This window comes from Lissotriton vulgaris, chromosome 2_1 (genome assembly GCF_964263255.1).
Source record: "Lissotriton vulgaris chromosome 2_1, aLisVul1.2, whole genome shotgun sequence".
Classification (NCBI taxonomy): Eukaryota; Metazoa; Chordata; class Amphibia; order Caudata; family Salamandridae; genus Lissotriton; species Lissotriton vulgaris.
Genome location: NC_141687.1, coordinates 371532860 through 371548538, shown reverse-complemented (window position 1 = coordinate 371548538; position 15679 = coordinate 371532860). Strand labels below are relative to the sequence as shown.

The window sequence follows — 15679 nt, the reverse complement described above, 5'->3', positions numbered from 1 at the left end:
TACCGTTGGTGTTGTATGATTAATGTTCCCAAAACTGTCCAAAAAAGTCCACTTTTTGTTTAGCTACTTTATGAAAGGTTTTGGGGTGATCCATTAAGCTGGGTCGAGAAAAAGGGTAGTGGGATCCCAAATGCACTTACACAGTTTTGTCATCAATGATGTTGGTTCAGTTGTCATCAGTAATATATCAATGCTGTTACAGACCACGTTGTCAGTGTTGTAATTTTTTTTACGTAAAGTAAGATATAATTACAATTCCTAACTACAACATCACTTTAACCTTTGTTTTTTTCAGTGAATTTCTAGTTTTTAGTTTAATGTAAAGTAATATTATATTACCATATGTACAACCTATCCCACGCCACACACAGCCTTTAAAAATGCTGGTGTGGGGTCGGCGGCAGTGCCTGACCTTCAGCTCAGGCCCTGTGTCCATTCCACCCCCCACATTCAGCCAACCCCCCGCCATTGGCTGTACATGATGTGGGGTTAGCCGCAGGGCCTGGCTCTGCCGTTGGTGCTGGTGGGGAGTAGCTCACATTGCAGTAGTCTAGTCACCCTATGACAAGACATCCCTTCATATTGATCAGTCAACTGGTTTGCAGGAGTTGGAGATTCTTTGGATCATGTAGAGCTGCATATTGAGACTCTTAACTAGTGCAGAGATTAGAGGGGCAAATGAGAAATTGCTGTTGAAGATGATCCTCTGAGTCAATCAATCAATCAAACAGGATTTTGTATAATGCAGCTACTCACATGTGAGAGTCTCAAGCTGCTGAGGGGGGCTGATGACCCGTCTGGGCATGGAGTTTCAGTTACAGAGCCAGGTCTTGAGATCCTCAGTGACAGGGATTGCCTGGAGTGGAGGAGCAGGGTGTTCCAGGTCTTGGCGGCGAGGTTGGAGATGGATCTTCTGCTGGTTCTGGTCTTGTGAATCCGTAGCACGGTGGCAAGGGCAAGTTAGGTGGAGCAAAGTTGTCCGGTGGGTACGTGGAATGAGAAGCAGTTGTTCAGATATGCTGTCTTTACTTTTTGAGACTCAGTGGAAGCCACTTGACAAATGGTCCAGTTAAAAAGAAGTGAGGCGGTGTCTACCCCTGCTAGAGTTAGGGTATTAGTTTTTCCTCCATTTAGACAAAGTAAGTTCTCCCCATCCAATGTTGTCTAAAGTGTTATGGCTGGCCCTTGGCATCATTTTCTATGCGGATGTAGATTTAGATGTCATGACAAAGGAGTTGGTACTAACTGAATTTAACAAAATAACCGAACAAAGAAGCCATGAAGGAAGATCCGAGTGACATTCAAGGGAGGAATTTGTCAATCAAATGCATACTTGAAAGGTATGATCACAGAGTTGAAAATAAATCCAAAACAGGGCCCTTCAGGATACATCTAACCAGTCTTTCAGTCTGGATAACAAATATATCATGGTCTACAATGTCATAGATCACAGCAACAGGAAAAATTAAAAGTGCATCTTGTTGGCATTCATCAGTGCTGATTAGGAGCTCTTCTAAAGAAAGGCAGAATCCATCCTTCTCAAGGTTCAGAATTCTGATTTGAAGGTCATGTAACAGGTCATATTGTTCCACATTCTATTGTAGGTTTATAATTACTCTTTCAGGCGATTTCTGCGCGCATAGATTGGTAGATGGCCAGTCATAGAGGTGATGCTGTTGTGTTTTTTAAGCGGGCTGATTGTGTTTTTTAATTAGCCAGGGACTATGCCAGCTGTAAGAGAATAGTTTTCCACGTTGTTCGTGTTGGCTACAAGAGAAGAGAAGAACTAGTTCAATGTAAAGCTGAAGGTGAAGGTCCTGACAGATAACAAACTAGTGGCTTCTTGGGGAATGGAAGATGGAGGAGGAGAAGCCTTGAGGTGATCACGCGTGTGTACAGGCACTCTTTTAACTTGATTCAGTCCATGCAAAAAATGCTCCAGTCCTGTGTCCTGTGACAGGGTATCCTACAAACCTGGAGGAGGGGCCTCATATACTAAGCATTTATTAAAGATGCAAACCCTCCAAATTGCTTCATTAATGGCTATGGACAGCAAGAATTCAAATCGCAAAATACACAGGACAATTGTGAGTCGCTAAATACTTTCTGGCTCTCAAAATGTCCTACGTGATTTGTTAGGAGGAGGATGCATGAAAGGAACACCCAACTTCTTCTGCCAACCCACAATGGAATGTATCAATGGTTTGCAACTGCAATTGCAATCACAAACTCGTCTGATATCCGCTCCCTAAAGGGGATGGCACCACATTTGAAATGTGGAAGCTATCCCCTTGGGACAGCTTCCATCTTGTAAATGTGTGTGCTTAGTATCAATGAATGTGTGTGCTTAGTATCAAGGGTCCCAGATAGTGGTCCGGGGAGGCACTGCATGCTACTCACGGTGTCATTCTTTGAATGGCAACTACTATTGCCGACTAATTGGCTGTTCGGTCTCGGCAGGGCGCTCTGAATATTAGCGGCCATACTGGGATAAAATTGGCACTGTGACGCGCTCTAGTTTTTCTTTAAAAGAGGTCCCTCAGCGCACATTGCATATTACTACTGAGTGCTCGATTCCCTCCTGAGGTGGAAGCCGGGAGGTCTGTGTGCCTGCTTGTTTTTAAATTTCATTCATTTCACTCACTGGCTTTATTGCAAAGCTGGTTTGTTGTGCTCACTGGTTTTTAAAAAATATTTTACATTTTATTGCCTAAATTGCTTGACTGCTAAGCTTGTCCTACCTTTCTCCTGCGCCTCGCTGCCCGACCCACGCTTCAGCCGACTAATTGGCTGTTCGGTCTCAGCAGGGCGCTCTGATTATTAGCGGCCATATTGGGATAGAATTGGCGCCGCGACGCGCTCTAGTTTTTCTTTAAAAGTGGTCCCTCAGCGCACATCGCGTATTACTACTGAGTGCTCGATTCCCTCCTGAGGCGGAAGCCGGGAGGTCTGTGTGCCTGCTCGTTTTTAAATTTCATTCATTTCACTCACTGGCTTGATTGCAAAGCTGGTTTGTTGTGCTCACTCGTTTTTTAAAAATATTTTACATTTCATTGCCTAAATTGCTTGACTGCTAAGCTTGTCCTACCTTTCTCCTGCGCCTCGCTGCCCGACCCACGCTTCAGCCGACTAATTGGCTGTTCGGTCTCGGCAGGGCGCTCTGATTATTAGCGGCCATATTGGGATAGAACTGGTGCCGTGACGCGCTCTAGTTTTTCTTTAAAAGGGAAAGACCATGACTCCGCGGACGCGAGCAGCGGACGTGCGGTCGCGTGCCGGAGTCGTGCCGGAGTCCTGCCCGTCTGCGCCCGTCAGCGCCAAGGAGGCGCCAGTCCTACTGCTGATTTTTGTCCCTCCCCCACTATACACCCAGCATACTTATTCAACACCCTAAGAGCACTCTGCCCTCCGAGGCTACCCTGTCACTATAAACTTCGGCCGGAGGATCTGCTTAAGGGATGTAACTGTCAGTGCTTTAGTAAGGTGCAACATACTTCCTCTCTCATACCCCCGGTCGTTTCGACTCCCGTTGAGACGAACACCCCTTCGCTTCACTCTGGAGACACGGCCTTTCTTATAAATGCCCGCTCCTTGGTGAAAAATAATGTTGCTTTCTGTGACTTCGTCTCTGACAGAATGCCTTCGTGGGTCTTTGTCACAGAGACCTGGGGCTCTGACTCTGCCGGTCCTGACCTGATTGATGCTATTCCCGATGGCTACGCCCTTGTTAGACAGGATAGAGTGGGCAGGAAAGGTGGGGGCATCGGCATTCTGCATAAAATCTCGTCTAGTTGCCGTATCGATTGCCTCCCCTCCCCTCAAAACTCCTTCCAGGCCGTTCATTTTACCCTTAGTCCCTCTCCCACTGTGTCCTTCACGGGTGTTTTAATTTACAGGCCCCCTGGTCCCAGGTCGGCCTTCTCCGCCAATCTTCTGGAAGTCCTTGAACCTTACATTGATCTGCCCAATTTTACTATCCTTGGGGATTTCAACTTTCATTTAGAAAGCTCCAACTTGCCCGATACCATTTCACTTGTGGATTCCCTATCCTCCTGTGGGCTGCTACAAAAAGTGGGATATCCCACCCACTCAGCAGGCCATACGTTGGGTGGGGTCTTCACCAATGACCCCAGATTGGATGTAGGCATTCCCATTCCCCTCTCATGGTCTGATCATAAGGCTGTTCCCTTTGAGTTTGATCTCGGGCAACGGGATTCGTCTCCAATGGAACATAAAGCCTGGATCCTCAAAAGGAACTTTAGAGGCCTTAACAATGTAACCCTTAGCCCCTTCATTGCCAACTTCACTTCTTCTTCCAAAGCTGATACGGACACTGCAGCGCAGGAGCTTATTAACATCATTTCAGTAGCAGTCAATACTCTTGCCCCTGTCAAACCCCATTACTGCGCCAGGAAACGCCCGTCAGCCCCCTGGTTCTCTGACTCCCTTAGATTACGTAGGCAGGAATGTAGGAGACAAGAAAGACTCTGGAGAGCTCATCTTGACCCTGATGAAAGGATCAAACATAAAAGTCTTATAACAGGCTATAAGGCCGCTATTCTAGTGGCTAAACAATCCTATTTCACTGACCTGACCACTTCCATCAGCTCACCTAGAGATCTTTTTAAAATTGTGGACTCTTTATCCCTCACCCCTTCCCCTGACCCCACTGTCCCTTTCCAAGAACTCTGTGATCGGATTTCCACGTTCTTTAACAGCAAGATCGTAGATATTCACTCTGCTTTAGAAGCCCTTAATTCTACCCATGACTCTGCCCTGCCGTCAGATCCACCGCCCTGCCCTACTCTGACCTCGGTATCCCCAGGACAATTTTTCAATTTTCACCCCCTATCCCATGAAGAATTGAATGCTGTTCTTAATAATTAAATCGGGCTCCCCTTTGGACCCCTGCCCTCTCAAAATATTGAAAGACTGCAGGGATGTCCTCCTTCCCCCTTACCTGAAAGTAATGAATATGGCAATTTCTAAGGGCATCTTCCCGGCATCATGGAAGCTGGCTATTGTAAAACCTTTATTAAAAAAAACAACGTTGGACCCTGGTACTCTTAAAAACTTTCGCCCTATATCCCTTCTCCCTGCCCCAGCCAAAATGCTTGAGGCCCACCTCAACTTCCACCTCAGCGCCTTTCTTGACAATGCTAGTCTGCTTGATTCTTCACAGCATGGCTTTCGAAGGCGCACGGCATCGAGTCTGCCCTCACAGTGGTGGTCAACAACATCCGCGTTAAGGTCGACCAGGTCATTCCACCATCCTGATCCTGCTCGACCTTACAGCCGCTTTTGACACCCTGTCCCCTTCCATCTTGTCTAGGCGGCTCGGTGAGATGGAAGTTGAAGGACCAGCTCTCGGTCTCCTGACATCCTTCCTTAACCAACGTGCCCAACAGGTCAAACTGGGTGACTTCCTTTCCTCTGCCAAGCCTTTGCATTGTGGGGTCCCGCAGGGCTCATCTTTGAGCCCTACTTTGTTCAACATATATGTGGCTCCACTTGCAAGGCTTGTCAGATCTTATGGATTGGAAGTCCTTTCGTACGCCGATGACACCCAGATAATGGTCTCCCTATCTCATTCAGTGGAGTCCACTGCCCTTAATTTTAAGAAATGCATGGAAGCCGTGGCAGGTTGGATGTCTTCAATCTTCCTCAAGCTTAACGGGGAAAAGACTGAGATTCTTATCTTTGGTGGCAAACAAGATCTATGGTCGGGTGACTGGTGGCCTTCCTCCCTTGGAACTTGTCCCAAGCTGTCCCTGGCCGCCAGAAATTTGGGGGTCACCTTTGACACCACACTGGTGTTTGATAAGCAAGTGAATAAGACTGTTTCGACCTGCTGTGGAGTTCTAAGGATCCTCAGGAAACTTGTTCACTTCCTCTCCCCTGAGGCTCGGAAACAGGTAGTAGTAGCCCTCATCTCACATCGCCTGGACTATTGCAATGCCCTTTATCTTGGCATTTGCAAAAAGCTTATTCAGCGCCTTCAGTTCATTCAGAACGCTGCAGCCAGGTTTGTGGTGAATGCCCCTAGGCGCACTTCTGTTACAGAAATCAGAAAAGCTCTCCACTGGTTAGCGGTCCAGGCCAGAATTAATTTTAAGGTTCTGGTTTTGACCTACCGGGCCTTACACGGCCTGGGTGCTGAGGACATTGGATCTCTCGTGTCCTTCTACACCCCGGGTAGGGCCCTGAGATCGGCTCACAAAAACCTTTTGGTGACCCCCCGGATCCTTAAGGCCAGATGGGGAGGGAGAGCCTTTTTCTCCCTCGCCCCTAAACTGTGGAACGCTCTTCCCGCTGACCTTAAGGGCCAGCCATCTCTTGCTCTTTTCCGGAAGAATTTAAAAACTTGGCTATTTGCAGAATTCTACCTGTAACATTTGCTCCCTCCACTTGCCTCCGACCACTCAGCTGTTTATTTTTCCATCTGATGCGCCTTGATGCCTTCGGGTTAAGTTGCGCCCATATAAATTCCATTTCAGTCATTCATTCTATTTTTGAAAGGAGCCCCTATCCTTTTAAATGTACGGGGTGTTTTAGGAAATATCGGCATTCAGTGAATGCCAATGTAAGGAGGAAAGTCTACTATCCCTTCATTCGATTCGCCGTCATTCATAGTGTCTGACAGAGGACTCCTTCTTCATAAATAAACAAACGGGGTTTTGAGAGGCACTTGGAATGGGTATTTACAGTATGGCTGCATTCCACATCAGTTGCATCCCATAATGTATGTGGGCTTGAGTCTAGCTGGTGTGCAAAAAAAAGGCACTGGTGTGAGACTCCTCGTTTGTATATCAGGCTTTAGGAGTACAATACTTTTTACACTGAGTAACTTAAACTTTCATGCTTAAATGAATTAAATAGTGTAGTACATACTAGACCCAATCATCAATTACAGCAGCTAGTATCTATTTATTTTACTCTCAATTCATGAATGTTTTAGGCGAAGGATTGAACAATGAGGCTCGTAGAGGAAGACGGTATCACTCAAGGAAGTAATTCCTCTCAAGAGTTGGGATCCACAGGGAAGCAACGGTGGAGCAAAAAGCAAAGGTTGAGACTGCGTAGCTCCTGTGATCACATAGGGATATAATTGCATTGGGACATTTGGAGCGCAAGTTAAACCCGGGCTCCATTCCTGCTCTTTGGGGCATATTACCAAGGGCAAGTATCGCCGCTTTTTCGGCGAATTGTGCCGAGAAAGCGGCGATACTGCTAGAGCCCTATTAACAAGGGCATTATAAAGCCTGGCCCAAGCCCACTTTGCATGTCGGCGATAAACATTGCTAATGACATGCAAAGTGGGCGTTCTCATGTCCAACCACATGAAAAATGTGGTTGGAGGTGGGAACACCCTATTACCAAGGCAGGCGTTGGGAAGAAAAGACCTGAGATAAACTTGTTTATCGCAGGTCCCCCAACGCCTGCTCTGACCAGGCGTTAGGCATTGATAACATGGGGGTGTGGATCATAAAGCTGAATCCACCCCCCCATATTATCAAGGCCCACATTAGCGCGTGAAAACAACGTTTGTTTTCATGCGCTAATGTGCTATATCGCCGACTATCGCCGGATTTCAATTCGCCTACCTGATGCACATTGATAATTGCGCGCTAAAACGGGGATGAAATCCGGCGATACGCGAATGTGCGTTGTGCGTTTTCCAATGCACTCCTTGGTAATATGCCCCTAGGGTTTTGTGTTTCTAACACTTAGATGTTAAGGACTCACGTCTTTCCTCTCTTCCAACAGTTTGAAGTACCCCTGCGGTGGTACCCACCGGAATATTTTCGGGATCGAGCATACTATTTTCAGAGCGAGGTGTGGTCCTTCGGCATATTGCTTTGGGAGCTGGAAACACTAGGTAAGGAGTCCCTATCGACAAGTAACATTTCAAGAGCACCTTAACAACCATCTGCAGAGGTATACCTGCTCTTGCTCTACACACCATGTTTATGTAGCTCATACTATACCCTCATCTCTTTGATACCCTCTACAAAGTCATCCCTTCAATATACTGCTTTTCCGTCCCTTTTATATGCCACTTTCTGCCACTTCCCTGTCCCTTTATTTACCGCGCATTCCTTTCATATATCCCTCTCCATCTCCGCAGTCTACTTCCTCACCACTATTATGTATAACTCTCTCCTCCAACTGTCTCCTTCACTGTACCGATCTATATCTTGCCATCCTTTTTGTAAACCCATTCTCTCCACCTTGTCACTCTTCATATGACATCTCCTTCCACCCCTTTACTCCTCCAATGTACTTCTCCTTCCATTCCAGCTCTCATCCTCTTCAGGTTACACCGCCCTACCACCACACCACTTCAACGAGTACTGCACTCTATTTACCTCCTTGTACTCAAAGTACACATAAGTCCAGCTCCCAGCTGCTTTATCATCCCACACACAATTCTCTCCCATCCCCATCACTCCAACATACCCCTCCAACCACCTGTCCACTTATAATGGAATCTATAGACTTGGTGAAATGAATCCCCATTGAGAAAGTAGTCACTGAGATGTCTGTTGAATGCCGAATTTATTTATTACTAGAGTATGTTGGTATGGTTTCTCTTTTTGTTTGTTTCCATCACCTAGACTCTGCTATGACTCTACTGTGTTATCAGCAAAGATGGTACCTACTTAATTACCCTCTATGCTGGTCAAAATGAATTAGGTGGGTGCATTATCTCTTGCATGCCTTCATCTTCTGCTTCCTATTATACGTATACCACATGTGTCCAGATTTAAAAAAACATACCCCTGTGCTTTCCTAGGTAGGTATTGTCTATACAAGGGAACTTCTCTGAGTACAAACTCTGAAAGCAATTTTCCTTGAACTTCTGTAAATAATGTAATGTTTGAATATGATCTCAGTACACACATATTTGTCTGTCACTACTTACATTAGAAGCACTGTGACATTATCTTGTTTCATCCTTTACTTTGGGTACCTAAACAGCAGTGAGTCAGCCTGGACTTTGCCAGCTCCACTGGTATCAGACTTAATCCATGGCTTTGGTTTCCTACCTGAAGTGAGTCAGTCTGGAGAATGCCACCTCCTCTGGTGTCTTCCTTCATCATTTGCTTTTTATGCCTACCTGAAGTGAGTCATTCTGTACTATGCTGGCTCCTCTAGTATCTTTCTTCATCATTTGCTTTGGGTGCCTACCTGAAGTGAGTCAGTCTGGACTTTACGGGCTCTTTTAGTATATTGCTTCATCCTTTACGTTGGTGCCTACCTGATGTGAGTCAGTCTGGACCTTCCCGGATCCTCTGGTATCTTGCTTCATCCTTCACTTTGGTGCCTACCTGAGTGAGTCAGTCTGGACTTTCCCGCCTCCTCTGGTATCTTGTTTCATCCATGCCTATGGCTGCTCACCTCAAGTGAGTCTGTCTGGACTATGCTGGCTCCTCTAATATCTTGCTTCATCCTTTACTTTGGTGCCTACCTGAAGTGAGTCAGTTTGGACTTTCAGGGCTCCTCTGATCTCTTGCTTCATCCTTTACTTTGGTGCCTACCTGATGTGAGTCAGTCTGGACCTTCCCGGATCCCCTGGTATCTTGCTTCATCCTTCACTTTGGTGCCTACCTGAAGTGAGTCAGTCTGGACTTTCCCGCCTCCTCTGGTATCTTGTTTCATCCATGCCTATGGCTGCTCACCTCAAGTGAGTCTGTCTGGACTATGCTGGGCCCTCTGATAACTTGCTTCATCCTTTACTTTGGTGCCTACCTGAAGTGAGTCAGTCTGGACTTTCCCGCCTCCTCTGGTATCTTGTTTCATCCATGCCTATGGCTGCTCACCTCAAGTGAGTCTGTCTGGACTATGCTGGGCCCTCTGATAACTTGCTTCATCCTTTACTTTGGTGCCTACCTGAAGTGAGTCAGTCTGGACTTTCCCGCCTCCTCTGGTATCTTGTTTCATCCATGCCTATGGCTGCTCACCTCAAGTGAGTCTGTCTGGACTATGCTGGCTCCTCTGATATCTTGCTTCATCCTTTAATTTGGTGCCTGCCTGAAGTGAGTCAGTTTGGACTTTCAGGGCTCCTCTGATCTCTTGCTTCATCCTTTACTTTGATGCCTACCTGAAGTGAGTCAGTCTGGACTTTCAGGGCTCTTCTGATATCTTGCTACATCCTTTACTTTGGTGCCTACCTGATGTGAGTCAGTCTGGACCTTCCCGGATCCCCTGGTATCTTGCTTCATCCTTCACTTTGGTGCCTACCTCAAGTGAGTCAGTCTGGACTTTCCCGCCTCCTCTGCTATCTTGTTTCATCCATGCCTATGGCTGCTCACCTCAAGTGAGTCTGTCTGGACTATGCTGGCCCCTCTGATACCTTGCTTCATCCTTTACTTTGGTGCCTACCTGAAGGGAGTCATTCTGGACTTTCCCGCCTCCTCTGGTATCTTGTTTCATCCATGCCTATGGCTGCTTACCTGAAGTGAGTCTGTCTGGACTATGCTGGCTCCTCTGATATCTTGCTTCATCCTTTACTTTGGTGCCTACCTGAAGTGAGTCAGTCTGGTCTTTCCCGTATTCTCTGGTTTCTTGCTTCATACTTTACTTTGGTGCCTACCTGAAGTGAGTCAGTCTGGACTTTACAGGCTCCTCTGGTATCTTGTTTTATCCATGCCGATGGCTGCTTACCTGAAGTGAGTCAGTCTGGACTTTCAGGGCTCCGCTGGTATCTTGCTTCATCCTTTACTTTGGTGCCTACCTGAAGTGAGTCAGTCTGGACTTTCCCGGATTCTCTGGTAACTTGTTTCATCCATGCCTATGGCTGCTTACCTGAAGTGAGTCTGTCTGGACTATGCTGGCTCCTCTGATATCTTGCTTCATCCTTTACTTTGGTGCCTACCTGAAGTGAGTCAGTCTGGACTTTCCCGGATTCTCTGGTAACTTGTTTCATCCATGCCTATGGCTGCTTACCTGAAGTGAGTCTGTCTGGACTATGCTGGCTCCTCTGATATCTTGCTTCATCCTTTACATTGGTGCCTACCTGAAGAGAGTCAGTCTGGACTTTCCCGGATTCTCTGGTTTCTTGTTTCATCCATGGCTCTGGCTGCTTACCTGAAGTGAGTCTGTCTGGACTATGCTGGCTCCTCTAATATCTTGCTTCATCCTTTACTTTGGTGCCTACCTGAAGAGAGTCAGTCTGGACTTTCCCGGATTCTCTGGTAACTTGTTTCATCCATGCCTATGGCTGCTTACCTGAAGTGAGTCTGTCTGGACTATGCTGGCTCCTCTGATATCTTGCTTCATCCTTTACTTTGGTGCCTACCTGAAGTGAGTCAGTCTGGACTTTCCCGGATTCTCTGGTTTCTTGTTTCATCCATGGCTCTGGCTGCTTACCTGAAGTGAGTCTGTCTGGACTATGCTGGCTCCTCTGATATCTTGCTTCATCCTTTACTTTGGTGCCTACCTGAAGTGAGTCAGTCTGGACTTTCCCGGTTTCTCTGGTTTCTTGTTTCATCCATGGCTCTGGCTGCTTACCTGAAGTAAGTCTGTTTGGAGTATGGCGGCTCTGGTATCTTTCTTCATCCTTTGTTTTGGCTACCGACCTGAAGTCAGTCAGCTGGTCCTAGTGTGCATTAGTCACCTGCTCAATTGGCTGCTTAGCTGTTTGCTCTTTGTTCAGAAGCTTCTGTCCACCTTTTGTTTGACAGATAATTCGTATTGAAGAGGGTGACTTTAGTACTAACTGCGGAGCCATCCTCTTTCAGAGGTTAATAGAAAGAGACTGAAAGTTGCCTCATCTTGACACAAAGAAACTCTGGCACAAGTCCCAGAAGATCACCTGATGTGTAGTCTCTCAATGGCAAAAAAGCATTCATGGCTTAAATTGGCCAGGAAACCTCTCTCTGTTAGTAGAATGTATGTTGCAAGTTCATAACGGTTTACATTTTCTGTTTTGGACAGGCTGCTCCCCGTATCCTGAACTAGAGTCCCCTGAAGAGGTTGTGTTCTTTGTTTGCGCCGGGCAGAAGATGAGAAAACCCAATGGATGCAGAGAGGATATGTAAGAGGCCAACTTTCCAGTGAGGTGGTAGCGATGCAGTGTGGCAGTGGGTTGGGTGCAACTGGTTCCTTCTCATTGCATTAATTGGTTGGGCGGCAGTGGTTAGTGGCTGGGAAGCAGTGAGGCAGTGTGGTGTTGATTGTGTTGTAGCGCGCCATGTGGTAAGATGAATCTAGAGAGGGTTTAATGCGCAATGTGGCAGTTGTTGGGCTAGCCAAATCAGCAATTTGGCTTGAAAGTGCTAATAATTGGACTGCTCTGCAATGGTGATTGAACTGCATGTGGATTGTGGTCCCTATCAGTAATTGCGGTAATGTCAGTGTGGCTGTGGGTGGGCTCCTCTGTGGTAATGGCTGGGCTGCAAGATGCCAGTGGTTGAGGTGCTGTAATGTTACTAACCTACCTTTCCTTTCCTCTGCAGTTTCAAGATCATGGAGCAGTGCTGGGCAGACAGACCTTGCGAACGGCCCACATTTGGTGCCATTGCCAAATCTCTGGAGGGTATGGTGGGTGAGGATGCGGTAAGCAATGCCTCTGCTGTCCACATCTATATTTTATACAACAGTGGCACCTAATCTAAAATTAGCAAAAACAAATGAAGTAGAATAGCAGTCAATGCTTATTTCCTGAATAATTAGCTTATACTGGACAGGGTCTGAGGTAAAAAAGGGTGCTCAGTACTCATACGTGACACACAAAGGATGCAAAATTGGTGCATCACACACAGTGAGAAACGACCCTAACAATATAATAATAGTAATAAGGTTTGTGAGTGAAAAAAGTCGATGGAGTTTCACTCCTATAGGAATAAAGGATCATCAGGACGTAGAATATACTTGGCCCGAGCAAGGGTAACATAGTGTAATTAAGTTTCAATTATTCTGGCTCGCCAGGCAGAGTAAACAGCTCACATTTGAAGGATAGAAGGGAAACGATTGGCCGGAGGCGGTAAAAAACTGAATTAGGAGCACAGAAGGAATCCAGTGCATTGCCAGTAAGCAGGGCAGGTGCCAAAAATTGCCATCAGTTGGAAGAGTGCGCCATGCCAGCAGCCTGCAGGGTCAATCAGGTGGTGGTCTTGACTTGTGAGCTGCTTCTAGACCACAATTGCGTGTGGGACCCTTGTGCCAATCCCTCCCACCTGACTGACCCTGCAGGATGCTGGCTGGCATGGCATTCTCTTCCAAGTGATTTAATTTTGCACTTCACACCCTGTTCAGTATTGACTGTTGTTCTTTAATTATTCAGTAAATAAGCATTGACTGCTATTCTACTTAATTTGTTTTTACTAATTTCAGAATTGGAGCCACTGTTGTGTCAAATATACATTTGTAAACCAAGGGCCCTAGTGATGCCGAGGTTCACCATTGTTCTTGATTGCACTTCTGCCCAGCGCACCAGACGGCTCTCAGTAGTTTTCTCCAAATACATAGCACTTTCAGAGTAACATGTTTCCTTTCCACTTGTCTTCAGGATTACCTCCAACTGGAGAAGTATGTGGATTGGAACCGGAGGCAGAGCCTGCTACAAAGCCCTGTCCCAGCAAAGCGAAGACCTAACAAGTGTGTGACATGGGACATGCAGAGTCCTGAGGAGGTCGAGGTTGGTATCGTGGAAAGTGGGGGTTTGGCACACGCCCGGCCAGGCCACTGTGGCCCTGTTAACTGAGCACTGAGTACCATCTCTTGGACAGATCAGCAACAAGGAGTCACTTCAAATGCTGAGCAGCTCTGTATAGCCCAATGGAAACTGAACTCTGGATGAGCTAAAGAGACAATTGCTGGGTTTTGTGGTTAGCTTTTCGGTAAGCCTTTTACTCGGTCAGCCAAAATATTATTGCCTGTTTTGTAGTGCTACACTTTAGTCCACTACAAATCCATCTTCCTTATGAAATGGCTGCCACTGAAACAAACTGGCGTGTGTAAATATGAATATCATGAGACTAGGGAAAACATTTGATGAAATATTCATCTCGAACTTCCCTCCACTGTTCTGCCACTGAAATAAATACGAAAATACCACGATCTGAACAGGTTGGACCAGTAACTAATACAATTTTTATTACAATGTTGTAAACGTTCACTCTTGCAGCATCAAATACTCTTCGACTAACACACCACTTAAATCGAACTCAAGAGGGCAAAAGGATTTTAAATAGCAATGAACAAAAAAGCCACATACAGTAATATATGTCTGCACTGGATAGGTTTCCTTCTAAACCACACAGAGAGCACCGCAATCCTCATGCACCCAATAATTTATCACTGCACCCGCTTTGGTGAAGGGAAGTCTCACTTTACTCTGGACTGCATTTATACAGCAATTAACACCTAATCTGATTGTGTGCTGCGAATGCCCATAAAAAACGTCTAAAATACAAATGGACTAAAACAACAGAACATGACTTCTTGATATCACATACCACCAACAACTGGTATAACTGAATATGGTTACAAAAAGACAGCAAATGCTCAACAGAGAAAAATATTGAAAGACAATCAAACAGCCACCTGTAATTGCAGACAAACAGCCACTACATTGGTACAGGTGCTACGCAGAGACATGCTCCCGTATCGGTGGGATCAAGTACCAAGTGGAGTAAAGGTCTGCAATGGAAATGGAAGCCAGGCATAAAAATGCATATTCACATGATCCAACAACCAATTACTTCAGAATCCATTCAGTCCCTCTTATCCTCAGCTCTTCCCCCTTTCCTCTCTTCTCACCCCCTTTCCTCCACTCACCCTCTTCTTGGGGCTCTACATAACCACAGCTGAAACTAGCCTATGCAGCAGTAAGCCTAATGTAACCAAGAAGGCGCCAAGAATCAATGTACTGCCCTAGCACCACTACTGTACTGTATTGGAAACATTTTCTTAATAAAAACTCTTGAAATAAAAAATAAAAAAAACATATTCAAGGGGCATCAAAATGAAAAGCAACCAATAATGTACAACTCATAATGCAAAAAATGCCCGCAAGGACAAAAACCAGATAGGGATTGCTTGCAAGGATAACTTTACACCAACACATCCATTTTGGGCACTGACTGTTGCCCAACAGTGCTCATTTGGAAGACTTACTGCTGGCCCACTCCTTTTTATTAATAAAATGTTTTTTTTAAATTATGCATAACTGACTTCCATTGAAACTGAGGAATTTGAATTTAGTAACTCTGATATCGAGGGACAAAATCATAAGGCAGTTATTATAAGTCACCACAGGAAACTGATTTCTATGCTACTGTGACATTTTAATTTGGAACAGAGCTATGTTATGTACAATGTGAGGATATGATATTGTGCTAATATTTATATATTTAAAGTTTCTACATAATTCTAAGAACATGTACCTAAATTGTGACATAAGTTTCTAATTTATACAGCGTTTCCTCCCTTACTGTTTGTTTTTTTACCTTGGACATTCTGATCAGAATTGCAGTGCTCTGTGTGTTTCTGTCAAAATTCCACATATAGTGTGTGCCTCCAGAAACTCAAAGCCTGGCATTTCTTATTGCACTCACAGATGCCCCAGTGCAACGATGGAGCAGTGATTTCTCAAATCTTCATGTTCCAACATGTTAGATTGGAAGAAGGGACTTTACGTGGTCGAGAAACGAAAGTACATTTTGTACTCGTG

General features: G+C 45.6%; 1 protein-coding gene across 1 annotated transcript in view; it reads left to right on the top strand.

Annotated features, from left to right (window-relative positions):
- LOC147730378 (fibroblast growth factor receptor homolog 2-like) overlaps positions 1–15134 on the top strand; it is a 95068-nt gene extending 79934 nt beyond the window's left edge. The window contains exons 8-11 of the mRNA XM_086955185.1: positions 7768–7879; positions 11941–12040; positions 12462–12561; positions 13514–15134. Coding sequence (XP_086811311.1) covers positions 7768–7879; positions 11941–12040; positions 12462–12561; positions 13514–13708 — 507 coding nt within the window. The 3' untranslated portion in view covers positions 13709–15134. The remainder of the gene's footprint in view (positions 1–7767; positions 7880–11940; positions 12041–12461; positions 12562–13513) is intronic.
- The last annotated feature ends 545 nt before the right edge of the window (positions 15135–15679 follow it).